The sequence below is a fragment of the Apiospora kogelbergensis genome (assembly GCF_038363985.1).
Source record: "Apiospora kogelbergensis strain CBS 113332 chromosome Unknown utg000008l_segment0_segment0, whole genome shotgun sequence".
In the NCBI taxonomy this organism is placed as follows: Eukaryota; Fungi; Ascomycota; class Sordariomycetes; order Amphisphaeriales; family Apiosporaceae; genus Apiospora; species Apiospora kogelbergensis.
Window position 1 is genome coordinate 1332209 of NW_027117425.1, and position 13549 is coordinate 1345757.

Here is a 13549-nt window from a genome sequence, read left to right on the forward strand (position 1 = left end):
ATACGTTACAGCCATTTACAATCTCAAAGCTAACGTGGCTCAAGCATAAAACCATAGGATTCCTGAGCATTTTGATCGGTTGCATTCTTCCGACCCAATCCACGATGAATCATCATCTGGTGAATAATGGTCTGCTCCGGGGTCTTTATCAGCAACAGTCCCAGCTGATGGCAGGTATTGAACAAATGGATCTCAAATTGGCAAAGCTGCAACAAGATGTCGATCAAATGCACGAAGGGGTCAACCGCTGCGAACAGAAGAACACAGTTTCCGAAGAGAATGAGGTCCTTCGTCAGAAATGCCACGATTTGGAGAACCGACTTGCGCACGTGGAACAAACCAACGAGCAGCTTCGGTCTGAGAACCAGAATTACGTCGACAATCTCACCAAGTTACCCGGCGACCATGTGATAGACCAGGAACTGGTCCGCAAATTCAAGGGTCTGAGGGAAGTCATCTACGATGCAGTCATTGAGGGTTGGTACCCAAAGGTGAAGGAGATGATATCCTCTGGCAAGACACGAGACAGATCGATCCTACGAGATCTGGTGGGCGAAGGCCCTGTTGATGCTATCAGGGTCCAGAACCGTTTATGCAACATCATCTTTGAAACCCTCGTCGAATATATATTTGGGCAGTCTCATTTTGGCAACTACAAATCTCAAGGCTCTTTGGCCAAGTATTTGAGAGGGATAGAGGACCACTTCGAAGTTATCGTACCCCAGGGTAAGTACATTTCTATCAAGCTGTGAATACGTGCAGTCTGACTTGTCATTACAGAACAGTATAAAGATGTCGCACAATGGCGAATGGCAACTTTGAAGTGCGCAAGCCATTACAAGTCGTCGGAGACAACGCCTAGTGACGAAGCAGAGGAGAGTCTTCGCCGTAAAATCGGTCCGATTACCCAGCCCGACGCGACAGCCGATGGCCTGGCCCAAGAAAAGACTCATCAGATCTGCAGTGCTGCATTTGAACTGGAGTTACTTATGCGCAAGGCCGAGGACACCTTTAATGTTGAAGTATTCCATGGCGAATCCGTGACAGGGGTGGCGGACTTCGTCGTCGAATTCGGACAAGAGCCTGGTGACACAGACGATCAACGCGAGACAATCGCCTTCTGCAGTTTCGGCGCCCTGTTAAAGTACCCCATTGGTGACAGTGACAATATTCCTTTTGTGCTTGTCAAAGCCCATGCTGTTGTATATGTCTAGATGCCGAAGTAGGTACGCGGCCTCTGCAACCACGACCGTATCAAGAGCATCGATGTTACGAGGAGAGAGGCAGGGGTGTCCAGCAAGGACCGATTGATGGCTTAACGAGCGGCAGGGATGTTGTCTGTCACTCATCTGCGCAATAAGCATACGCGGAAGAGCTCAAGGAGTAAGGCACCTTTCCCCTAACGATTCCGGAAAGGCTTCGCAGTCGTCGGCCGCAAGATGAACCAGGGAAATGGTACATGCTAGATGGACAATGGCTAATGAATTGAAGAATTGTGAACCAACTGCTACACAAGTATGGTGCGCTTTGCGCATGCCGCCGAATTTGCCTCCGACGTACCTCTGCGGCCTCAATGTTGGATGAGTAGTCGGCGTGTAAGGGCTAGCTTGCTAGTTGGCTATTTCTGGAATAACTATCCATCGCCGCAGTCATTCAAACGGACCGTGACCTTAAATGCATGCTACGCTATCTGTGCTTACTGGATGGCTGATCGTCCCCCAAGATGGATCGACAAAGAAGCCGACCAAAAGATGGGCCATACCTATGCGACGGCGGCGCTTAGGAAATCCACCTATCCCCACGGGGTGCCGAGATCGTGCTATCGCCCATTCCGGCGCGGACGCTTAGCCCCGGGGTCACACCAGGACATTGCGGCATTGTGAATGAAACGCCATGGGCGTTCTTATCGGGTGCTACCAAACAAACGACTAGTTTGGGATAGAGAACTTCACCTCGTGACTGCTGTTCTGGTAAGACGGGAACGTGCAGGACCTTCATTTTGGAAAGATGTCTTATGTGTGTTATGAGCTTCCTTTTCGAGAGTATGGGGTAGCGAGGCGACGTTCCGAGAGCCTGGGCAAAGAAAGGGATATAGATACAGTTATTTAAGAGGCGTGATGTTACAAAAGCGACACGGGAATTGACTATTTGGCACGAGCTTAACTTGTCAATTTGCATACCACTTATCTCGCCTGGCTATCAAGTATTATCCCTTACCAGACTCAGCCATGAAGCTGTCCCTCGCCACGGCCCTGGCCTTCGGCCTATCGGTCGATGCCCATACCATCATGCAGGTTAGTCTTTAGTTCACGATGGCAGATGTACCCTCTTGCCCCTATTCGCTGACATGTGCTGCGTCTGTCTAGAAAATCAAGGTCAACGGTCAAGACCAAGGTTCGCTCAACGGCCTCCGCGCTCCCAACACTAACAACCCCGTGCAAGACGTCATGTCGTCTTCGCTGGCGTGCGGCGCCCCGGGCTACACGTCGAACACCGTGATCCCCGTCAAGGCCGGCGACTCGATCGAAGGGTGGTACCAGCATGTCATCGGCGGCGGCCAGGGGGCTAACGACCCGGTAAGAATGCCTCTATGACCTGGAAATCGTGTGTACCGCTTCGAGGGAGTGCCATGCTGATGTTATATTCACATGATAGGACAACCCGATCGCGTCTAGCCACAAGGGCCCGGTGACGGCATGGCTCGCCAAGGTCGACAATGCCGCCTCTGCATCAGCGACCAGTGCGAAGTGGTTCAAGATCTGGGAGGACACCTTCAACACTGGTAGTTGGAAGTGGGGTGTAAGTTTCCTCCTTTCTCACCCTTGATCCAGTGACTTACACGCCCATGTGCGCATGCCATATAGGTCGACAACCTGATCGCCAACAACGGCTGGGCCAAGTTCAACCTGCCGACGTGCATCCCGTCGGGCGACTACCTGCTTCGCATCGAGACGCTGGCGCTGCACTCGGCCTACTCGCAGGGCGGGGCGCAGTTCTACACGAGCTGCGCGCAGATCCGCGTGTCGGGCGGCGGCTCCAAGACACCCGGGTCAACCGTCAGCTTCCCCGGCGCCTACGCGGCCAACGACCCCAGCGTCGTCATCCAGATCTACGGTTCGAGCGGGAAGCCTGACAACGACGGCAAGCCGTACAGCCACGGACCGGCTCCCTTCACTTGCTAGAGAGAGAGAGAGGGAAAGACAGAAAGAGGGTGACTCACGAGACACGAGACTTGAGTGTGAAGGGACAGGTCATGGTGTATGGAGAACCAACCGGGTGAAGACGGAAAGCGGTCTACGCACGCGAGAAGGGAGATGGAGGCGGAAGAAGGATGAGGTCAGACCAGGTCAGGTCAGGTGGCGCTTGCGGGAGAGACCGAGAGACAGACGCATGGGAGACAAATTGAAGTTCAACTGTACATATTGGAAATCCCGGTAGCTTGGCTCACGATTTTGCCCCAGAGGGGCTTTGAATACACTGAGTATACTTGCTAGTTGGGTTCGGCTCTTCATAGCGCTACTGGCATGTTGTTGTTTCGTTCAGAGGGTGCTACTATGGTACGACGAGTGCGCATAGGATGATTTTTTTCTCCAGCTGAAAAGATTCAAGTCCAATACTCGGTCCGGAGGGATTATGCTTGTCTAGTTACCTTGGTCGTTTGACGAAGACATCGCACCACATGCATCCAGTACATCGTAGCAGGCATCAAAGGCTAAGCGACCCACGAGCCAATCATCTCGTTGGGACTTGGCTTTCATGTTTCTGGTATACTGCTGGCAGGCTAAGGGAGTCAATCGACGACATCGGTAATACTGTTTGTTATAATGAATGGTTGCGACATATATGTTAGGCGGCCCGGCATGATGGCTGTTGACTTACATAAGCTCATTTCAGTCTCCAAGATTGGCAATGTTTAGGGCGCTGGGTGTGCTGGGGTTTCCCCGAAGAAAGAACGTGGAGGTCGGACCGTCTCTGCTGGAGGTACCTGGAGAGAGCTGGAGAAATCTTTTACTGGAGCTTGAGATGAACCTCCACTTGCACCTTGCACCTGCCATGCGATGCGACCAAGAGACTTAAATTGGACACGGGACACTTTCTGTTCTTTTCTTTTTCTCCTTCTCCGGACTCCACAACTTAACAAACCCCCGGGCTGTGCAGCATCTGCCTGCAATAACTGCCTGTATTATCATGTGGGAGGACATCGTCGTCACATCCGTACCGTAGCTTGGGTGTCGCCTGGAAAATAAACAATTCATGGTCTAAGCCTTTTCCCAATTGCCATGCCGACTTGCCCGAGAATTGGCATCAGGCCTTCTAGATCAGGTAGGTCTTGGCTACCGCCGTTTCGCTACTCTACCCAGTCTTGACCAGAAGCACCTAGACCAATTTCCGTGTCGGGAAGCGTCAAGGCTAGTGTAGCTTCCCCCTTGTCAACCCGCCTTTTTGCTTTGCCATTGCCATTGCCATCGGTAGCGGCCGACCGTCGTCCCCCTAACCTTCTAACGCCCCGACTGCTCCAGTGCGTCAAGAGTCTATTCGGGTCTACTCGAGTCTTGCCGAGGTGCCCTCGCGCTTGCCTGCTTACTACGTGACCTATTACCTAAAGATGTCATCTGCTACTCAATTGGTTTCCGTGAGGATCAATTCCAGTCGAGTCGAGCCAAATCCGGTATGGGGTTGTCGCCGAGGTCTGGCCTTTGGGTGAAGGGGCCATAGTCGGTGGTTCCCTTCTGGGTTAGGTTTCCCCCTTTGTAGAGTGCATTGACAGGAAAGAAGGAAAAATTTTTGAGATTGCGGGTAAAGGCGACCGCTGAGCGCAACTGATCCCAGTTTCAACGTTATTACTAAGATTAGCTTGTCTCTTCAGCCAATTACCCTACTGAGTCAAGGCCCGCTGTCTGCCCTGGACATGCTGCGAAAGAAAAGAAAAATACTCTGGAGTCATGTGAGCTCGTGTCAGAATCGAAAGAAGAAGAAGAAAAACTCGATGGCGCTTGCAAAGCAGTTATCCGAGCCCGACGGGCAGGAGGCGCGCATTCCCCGCGAACCAGACAGCAGCTAGCTAGTCACCACATCATACGAACCGACAAGCCGGAACCTCCTCACCTCGCTGAGCTCAAGTCCGGGCTAAACGTGTGCGCCGGGCAATCCATGCCGCAAGACAACCATCACCAGACCATGGAGCCATGGGAGGGAGGTGGTACCTGAGTTGAACTTAACTGCCAACTTTGTTTTCCGCTGGGTTCGGCCCCGGGCCCAAAGAGTTTACGAACGCCCGAGGTCAGATCCAAAGGTGAGACAGCCAACGTGACTGCTGCTATCCACAGCATAATCCCAGGGTGATGGCTGAGCAAGCAGAGGTGACAGTATCTGAGATCCGAGCATGCATGGGGTCGCATGTACATTGCAAAACTCCTTTCCCCGTGATTCGGGGTAAACGATGCTCCTCCCTCGGCTGCAGTTTGGTAGATGGGTGAATAGATCGGTTCGAAAGTGTGGGAAAACAGCAAAGAAAGCCCACCCCGACATCTAGTCTATCCAGCATACCGGTTCTGGCCTGCGTGTCTCCGGGCCTTCTCCCAAGTCGACTTGGCCGTCTTGGGCTCGAAACCGAGAGTGTCCCCATCATCACTGCCCTCTTCCTGGCCTACACCCGAGAGCGAACCAATCACAGCAGCGCGTCCCCAGAGCCGCACTCCGTTTCAACGCGCCACAAAATGGCCGACGGAATGGCCGAGCTCCACAATGAAGCCGATGACACCGAGTCCGTAGACCAGTAGTTACGACACTTTCTGGCAGCGCTACGGGGACTGGGGGATTCGAGAACAATGCAGGCCTGCACTGGCACGCTGCGTTCCCCCAGCCTAGGGTCCTGCCCGGGGGAATCTGGTTCAGGTAGGAGGGCCTGGAGAGGCTCCACGGCGGGGTTTGGCCCCGACATTGGGGTCGTCGAGATGCAAGCAATTTCTCTCCGGGGTGGAGGTGGGTCTTTTTCAATATCGCCCATTCTGGCGGTCCAGGTCGCTCCAGGAGTATGAGTCGCGCTTATTGTCAGTCGCTGGCTTGCCCGCCCGCAACCTGGGGGGAGACGGCCAGGTCGGCCAGGACGTGTATAAGAAGAAGGCCACGATCCCCGACTGACGATCTCTCTCTTCTCTGTTCAGTGTGCGATCAGGCTTCTCTACTCTCGGCCCTCTTCCAGGTTCTTCTTCTCATAGTTGAAACCTCCAACAGCTTTCATCCATCTATATACCAGCCGCCAACAAGATCCTCCCCCTTCATACTCCACCTCACAAATCAGTCAAGATGCCCGGTGGTGCTGTACCCGCCGGTACGGGCGATGTCTCCCGCGTGGAGGCACCCGTTACCATGAAGGCCTACCTCATGTGCGCCTTTGCCGCCTTCGGTGGTATCTTCTTCGGATACGACTCCGGTTACATCTCCGGTGTCAACGGTATGTCCTACTTCATCAAGGTCATCGAGGGCCCTGATGCTACGGTCATGTCCGCCTCCAACAAGTCTCTTATTACTTCTATCCTGTCCGCCGGTACCTTCTTCGGTGCCCTGATTGCTGGTGACTTTGCCGACTGGATTGGTCGTCGGTTGACCATCATCCTTGGCTGTCTCATCTTCCTCATCGGTGTCGCTCTTCAGACTGCCAGCTATGGTCTTGCTCTCATCGTCGTCGGTCGCCTGATTGCCGGTTTCGGTGTTGGCTTCGTCTCTGCTATCCTCATTCTTGTAAGTAACCCAGCCAACCCCCCCGGCTTCTCCTGAGCCGAAACTAACCTCCCATAGTACATGTCTGAGGTTGCTCCCCGCAAAGTTCGTGGCCCTATCGTGTCTGGATACCAGTTCTGTGTCACCATCGGTCTCTTCCTCGCCTCCGCCATCGACTACGCTACCCAGGAGCGCGAAGACAGCGGCTCGTACCGAATCCCTATCGGTCTGCAGATGCTCTGGGCCATCATCCTGGCCGTTGGTCTCTTCCTTCTCCCCGAGTCCCCCCGTTACTTCGTCCGCAAGGGCAAGCTCGACCAGGCCGCCACCGTTCTGGGCCGCCTCCGAGGCCATGGCACCGACTCCGACTTCATCCAGGACGAGCTTGCCGAGATCATCGCCAACCACGAGTACGAGATGTCGGTCATCCCCCAGGGTGGCTACTTCGACAGCTGGTTCAACTGCTTCCGCGGTTCTCTCTTCAAGGCCTCCTCCAACCTTCGCCGTACTATCCTTGGTACTTCTCTCCAGATGATGCAGCAGTGGACCGGTGTCAACTTCGTCTTCTACTTCGGAACCACCTTCTTCACGCAGCTCGGCACCATCCGAAACCCCTTCCTGATCTCCCTTGTCACCACCCTGGTCAACGTCTTCTCCACTCCCATCTCCTTCTGGACTATTGAGCGCTTCGGACGTCGTACCATCCTTATCTGGGGTGCTCTGGGCATGGTTATCTGCCAGTTCATCGTCGCCATCATCGGCACTGCTCTCCCCAAGGACGACAATGCTGTCAAGGCCATGATCGCCTTCATCTGCATTTACATTTCTTTCTTCGCCTCCACCTGGGGCCCCGGTGCCTGGGTCGTCATTGGCGAGATCTTCCCTCTGCAGATCCGATCGCGTGGTGTAGCCCTGTCCACCGCTTCCAACTGGCTGTGGAACTGCATCATCGCCGTCATCACCCCCTACATGGTGGATGGAGACAAGGGTAACCTGGGCGCTAAGGTCTTCTTTATCTGGGGCACCCTCTGCGCCTGCTGCTTCATCTACGCCTACTTCCTCATCCCCGAGACCAAGGGTCTCACCCTCGAGCAGGTCGACAAGATGTTCGAGGAGACCACCCCCCGCAACTCGGCCAAGTGGGTGCCGCACTCGACCTACGCTGCCGAGATGGGCATGACCGAGAAGCCCGTCGAGAAGCACATCGAGCACACCAGCGACCACGAGGTCGTTTAAGAGAAGAATTCACGATATATAATGAGTCGGGAGGGAGGAAGAAGCGATATATGTATAATAATATGTTGGTGACGTTATCGGTTTGGATATCACCACCACACAGCAGTGTTTTTGGCCCAGTCATTTTCACGTCGACATGACGCTTTTCTATATCTCGCAACACAGGCGATATCTGCTTCATATACCAAATTTCAAAGAAAGTTAAAGTTCAAACATCCAATTATCTTCATTATCCATCGTGACCACTGTGCCTCCCCCTATCTACTGCCACTGCCTTGGAATAAGACGAGGTTGACTGCACCCTTGCTTCTTTCAAAGTATGACTGGACCGGCTATTCCCACAACCATGTACTTTCGCTAGTATGCTCATACAATGCTCATTGCGCCTCCATTAAGCCTACTCGCTTCTCAGACCTTACCACATACTTCAGGCGAAGGACGTGTGAACATATTTCCTTCGCAAGTACCAGTAAGTGATGGTAGTTGACTGATTTATCAGATGAATTACTGAATTACTATTAGCACTGTGTTAATCTAGGTCTTGGTGGCCTCTTTCCGTGTATCGTCTAGCAATTCTACTACAACTGGCTTGCCTGTCTTTGAAACAATCCACCTCCATCTCAACGCCATACCTAACTAACAATGGCCCCCTTTTTGCGTAAATCATATATAATACAATAACGAACCGACCTAACAGCACCCCTTTTATGCTGAGAGATATCTATTCTATGCATCAAGGAGCTCGAGGCGTCCCCTCTTTGTTGTTGTCGTCATGAACTTGCCACGGAGGGTTGAAGTTGTATAGAATGGCTTGCATTATACCACCAATCAACTATTAAAAGAGGCGTCAGTATTCGAAATAAAAACATGTTACGGGATTGAGGCTCAAAGGGATGAATTGTTGAGAGGAAAAGAAAGGGGGTCTTGACTTACTCCACCAACCCACCATATCCATTGCGCTAAAGACACCATCATATTAGCCATTGCTCTAAAGAAAAGGGAATCATCATTCCATGTCTAAAGCCTACGTACCAGAGTAATCGTTTGTCGCAATCGCGATGCCGAAACACTTGGCCGGGTTCATGTTGGCGCCCGCGTATCCCGGAGCCAGACCCTGCGAGACGAAAGCGACGACGCCGAAGCAGAGGCCGACCAGGACGGGAACGAGATGGGGGCCGAAGAGCGCCGCCTGGCGGGGGTCGAGACCAACGCCGAAGATGAGGAAGCTGTGGGAAGTTAGCGTCGGCTTATTGGAGTCAAGTGTGTGAAAGTGACTCACAGCAAGATGAAACACGATACAACCTCGATGAGCAATACTTGTGTCGGTTCAAGGACGGAGGCGTCGTAGAAACAGCCACCGCCATGATAACTGTTTAGCATGTCAGTACGTAGCCATGCACGGACAGATTGTTTTCCATTATCCCCTGATCCCACGACCGTCCTTGAGTGGGCTCCAAGAGAAAACAAATAAAGGGGAAAACTCACGAAGCAGCCCTCTCCGCCCCCCAAGACCCCAGCAAACAAGCACCCGCCACGGTGGCCCCGAGCATCTGGAACGCCACGTAGAGGACGCCGCGGGACAGCGGACACAGCCCGCATAGCACCGTCGAGAAGGTGACCATGGGGTTCAGGTGGCCACCGGAGCCGGGCGCCGTTGCGGCCACCAGCACCGCCAGTAACGCCGCGGACCACAGGGCGACGTAGCCGACATTGGAGGCGGCCGTCTGGACCGTCGCTTGGGACCCTTGCATGTTGGCAAGCACGATGTTGGACTGGCCCACGAGCCAGGTGAGGCAAAAGGTGCCCACGGCTTCGACGACCTGTATGTGATGTGTCTGTCAGCTCAAAGATCAATTACGCAAGCCGGGCAAGGGGGCTGAGTCAAATGGCAGCAGAGCAGCAGTGACCATGAACGAAGAAGAAAAATAAAGGGACAGACTCACCCCAGCGCGCCAGATAGCCCGATCTCCCCACCCGCCTGTGAAATACGCGTACCGCCGATACCAGGGCCGGTTATGCAAGTGCTTGGTCTTGTGGCGGGCAGTGATGGCCGCGAAGGAGCCGTGGAAGTTGGCGCCCTTGAGGTTGTGCGAGACGGGGGTGGCCTGTTGGATGTTGGGGATCGACGAGGTGGACAAGGAGGCGGGCGAGCCGGGAGAGATGGGGGGTCTGGGCGCCGCTCTCGAGCGAGGCCGCCATCTCGAAGACGGTGACATGTGGTTCTTGTTTATGATTTGATTTGGGGGTGTTGGCCACGTCATGATTGCTATTTGGCGTGTTCCTCAGACGACTAAGGTGATATGACTTTTCCCAAATGCGAGTATGGATAATTGTGGCTTCCCCGAGGGTGTTGAATGGATTGAACGAATGTAATTAGAAAGTAGATACTAAGGGATATTCCTGTATTATTCAGATGTCTATGTTGATATAGTATGAAGCAGATAACAAAACGAAAAGCACTTGCTTCCGTCTTTTAAAGCCATGAAAGCAGACCGTTGGCTCCCAACGTCGCTTGCTCGCTCGCTCTCACGTTGGTCAACCCAACGATGGGAAGACATGTAGTCGTTCGTATCCCGATGGTCAGGCCCCAGGGGAGATAAAAGTGGTGAAATTTTGGGTCTGGGGGTTCTAGACCGATGGACGAAAACGCTGGGCGACGTTGTATTGTCGGTCCACGGTTGCATATAAAGGCGGACCCTGAACCGTTCGGTGGCATGATCCGAGCCGTGGCCCCTGAAGGTCGAGAACACAGCCTGCAGTCATGTGCGGCGTCAAAGCCTTATAAATATGGAGATTCCCTTCCCATCGAGATGGAATTGCGCGTCCAAACACCCACACGATTAGACCGACTCCGTCTTCTCCCCGGACTTCGAGGCGGCGGGGGCCGCTGGCTTCTTGAACTCCAGCGCCTCGAACTTCATGCAACAAGCCGCAACGAAGCAGATGGCACCGGCCGCGACGCTGAGGTAAAAGCAGCGGAGGATGGTGTCAGTGACGGCTTCGACAGCGCGGGGTACGATCTCGGGGTGGGCCGCCGACAAGATGGACGACTGCACGCCGCCGAGAAGCAAGCGGACATCCGAATCCGGATAGCCGAACCCATCCACAGCATCACGCACCAGGTCGAACCCGACGTTCTGGTAGATGCTGCCCGCGATGGACAAGGAGATGGCGACGCCGCCCAGCTGCGCCACGTTGAAGACGGCCGCTGCGTCGAGTCGCTGGTGCGGTGGCAGCACTACACTCGACACAGGCACGCCGACCTGCCAGAGAATGCCGATTCCGGCGCCGACCAGGGCCTCGAGGCCCATGACGTAGCCCTCGGAGCTCTGCGGCGTGATGGTCTGTTGGCAGCCCGCCCCCACCAACATGAAGATGGCGCCAGCCACGTAAAATGGCATGTAATAGCGGATTCTCGGGAGCAGACCTCCGACAAGGAACATCATGAAGACGAAGACGCCTGTAAAAGGTAGCAGGCGGACGGCTGAGGCCACAGCGCCGGTACCTCGTGTGAAGGCGAAGTAAATTGGAGTATACTGTATCATCGTCGATCAGATATGCATTCTTCCAGTTCCATGGTTGGGTGTCATACTCACATAGAGCGTAGCGCCATACCCGATGGCCGCGCAAGATGTACCGGCAGCCGTGAGAGCCACTGTGCGATGTGCCAGAACAGAAACGGGGAATATTCGGTTCTCCGGGGAGGTGAAAATACAGAAACTCTGCTGCAGTACGTAGGTCAAGAGAGTGACGCCGAAGAGAACCCATACCGCGATGGATGCACCAGAGTCCCAATCCCACGTCGGTCCCGAGAATATACATGCCAGACCGAGAAGTACGAACGTCCCCATGTGAAGGACGCAGCCGACATAGTCGAACTCCTTTAGATGCTGCGAGACAGACTTGTGTGTCGGCACCTTGTACGAAGGATAAAGGCCGAGGCACGCTACGGCAATAATCCCCGCCAAAGGCAAGACGAAGTAAAAGGCCTGGACGCAGGTTAGCGACAGTATCGGAAGATCAGGCTGCAATGGGTACTTGCCCATCGCCAGGTGGCATGCTCATTGTCAGCAAAAGCGCCCCTATGATTGGGCCAGTCAAAAGCCCGATAGCAAAGCTGGCGCCGATGAGGGCTTGGGTGAGAGGAATCTCATGAGGGTGGGCAAATATGACATTATAAGTGAGTATCCTATTTTGGTTGTCAATATCCCATGCTCTAATGAGTCTTCTAGTTCTGGAGAAGTTACGCCAGGGTAGACTCACATTTGGTAGCATCCAGCTGCACCAATGCCGATGAGAGCCCGACCGGCGATGACGGTGTTGATGTTGGGCGCGGCGCCACATAGAGCAGAGCCCACTATGAGGACGAAGACGGCGATGAAACTGACAAGCTTGAGCTCCAGGAAGCCCGTTAGCTTCCTGAAGAGCGGGATTGTCGCAACATTGATGAGCGAGTATGCCAGAGTTATCCAAGGTAGCAATTCGATATGGCCGAAGGCCTCATAGACGGGGACTTGGATGTTGGCGACGTTTGATACATCGTAGCCTGGTGGGAAGAGCATGAGTTCGTCGTCATTTTACGCACAAGATGAAGTGCGTCTGCATTAAAGGCAACCATATCTTCTTACCGCTGATTACTGCCTGTACGGCACCGCCAATCACTATGGCTTTCCACTTCCAGTTCGGAATCCCGTCTCGTGGGTGAGGGCGGATGGAGCCTTCCTTGTCGCTCTGTACACCAGTCTCTAGGATATCCTGCTTCCGTGCCTCCGTTGAAGTGTTCGATGAAGACACGGCCGTGTGGTCGGTCGGGGAATGTGTGCTGGCTTTCTGTGGCCCGGTCGACATGATGGCTTAGTTATTGGGCTGGCACAGGTTGACGCAAGACTATTGGAGTTAAGAGAAAGGATGCTAAGTTGTGACACCACAGGAAGAATGGGACTGCGCCTTATCCTGAACACGGACGAGATGCCAGGGACGCTATTATATGTAGAGGGCCGTTGTTTGGAATAGATGGACCTTGTTGGTATGCTCGGGGGGGCATGTATTGTTTGCTCCCACGTTACAGGGGAACACATGAAGCGGGTGAGCGGCCCAATCGGATCACCTTCTTTGGCCGTTGGGAACATGGTAAACGCGGCAGATCTCATGCCCAGATACCCTATGCATGCAAGAACGGAGGAAGGGGCCCTATGAAGAGCGAGCCACGGTCCCGAGCGAACGGGAATATGTCCATCGAAACGACAAGTCGAGAACCAACCGATGAACCAGCGCAGAACTGCATCGGCACTCTTTCTCGATCCGGCATGGATTGATGCGCAGTTGGGGGCGGCGTTCTAATGAACAGCAGACTCTGCTCTTGTTGGTGTTGTCTGTTGGGTAGCTTTTCCTTTTCTGGTGGTGCTATGGGAGGTGAGCCTAAGAATAGAGTTTTAGATGACATATACGCCGTGTTCTGCTAGATACTGCTAGTCCGTCTATAATAAGAAGGGCCCCCAACTGCAGCCCTACCTGGGTGGTAGTTGTACTGATGGGAGAATGGATGTTGGGTCGGGCCGTCGAAAGACGTGGACAACCAACAACGGTAGATGGA

The 13549-nt window shown here is 53.8% G+C and overlaps 6 protein-coding genes across 6 annotated transcripts; 3 read left to right on the forward strand and 3 right to left on the reverse strand.

The window, feature by feature from the left end:
• Positions 1–104: 104 nt before the first annotated feature.
• Positions 105–1214, forward strand: PG998_012400 (uncharacterized protein; the record flags this gene model as incomplete). Its single annotated transcript, XM_066879216.1, has 2 exons — positions 105–726; positions 781–1214. The coding sequence occupies 2 exons, from the start codon at positions 105–107 to the stop codon at positions 1212–1214; spliced, it is 1056 nt and encodes a 351-aa protein (XP_066725600.1).
• Positions 1215–2228: 1014 nt separating this feature from the next.
• On the forward strand, positions 2229–3182 carry PG998_012401 (family 61 glycoside hydrolase; the record flags this gene model as incomplete). Its single annotated transcript, XM_066879217.1, has 4 exons — positions 2229–2294; positions 2367–2576; positions 2656–2799; positions 2865–3182. The coding sequence occupies 4 exons, from the start codon at positions 2229–2231 to the stop codon at positions 3180–3182; spliced, it is 738 nt and encodes a 245-aa protein (XP_066725601.1).
• A 2352-nt stretch (positions 3183–5534) lies between these two features.
• On the reverse strand, positions 5535–6007 carry PG998_012402 (uncharacterized protein; the record flags this gene model as incomplete). Its single annotated transcript, XM_066879218.1, has 2 exons — positions 5535–5647; positions 5785–6007. 2 exons carry the CDS (start codon positions 6005–6007, stop codon positions 5535–5537), a joined length of 336 nt encoding a protein of 111 aa, XP_066725602.1.
• A 299-nt stretch (positions 6008–6306) lies between these two features.
• Positions 6307–7956, forward strand: PG998_012403 (MFS monosaccharide transporter; the record flags this gene model as incomplete). Its single annotated transcript, XM_066879219.1, has 2 exons — positions 6307–6741; positions 6799–7956. The coding sequence occupies 2 exons, from the start codon at positions 6307–6309 to the stop codon at positions 7954–7956; spliced, it is 1593 nt and encodes a 530-aa protein (XP_066725603.1).
• Positions 7957–8689: 733 nt separating this feature from the next.
• Positions 8690–10217, reverse strand: PG998_012404 (uncharacterized protein; the record flags this gene model as incomplete). The annotated part of the gene is made up of 6 exons (XM_066879220.1): positions 8690–8788; positions 8890–8915; positions 8989–9182; positions 9236–9325; positions 9442–9776; positions 9900–10217. 6 exons carry the CDS (start codon positions 10215–10217, stop codon positions 8690–8692), a joined length of 1062 nt encoding a protein of 353 aa, XP_066725604.1.
• Positions 10218–10796: 579 nt separating this feature from the next.
• Positions 10797–12804, reverse strand: PG998_012405 (uncharacterized protein; the record flags this gene model as incomplete). The annotated part of the gene is made up of 5 exons (XM_066879221.1): positions 10797–11492; positions 11553–11945; positions 11995–12145; positions 12220–12502; positions 12585–12804. The coding sequence occupies 5 exons, from the start codon at positions 12802–12804 to the stop codon at positions 10797–10799; spliced, it is 1743 nt and encodes a 580-aa protein (XP_066725605.1).
• Between the last annotated feature and the right edge of the window lie 745 nt (positions 12805–13549).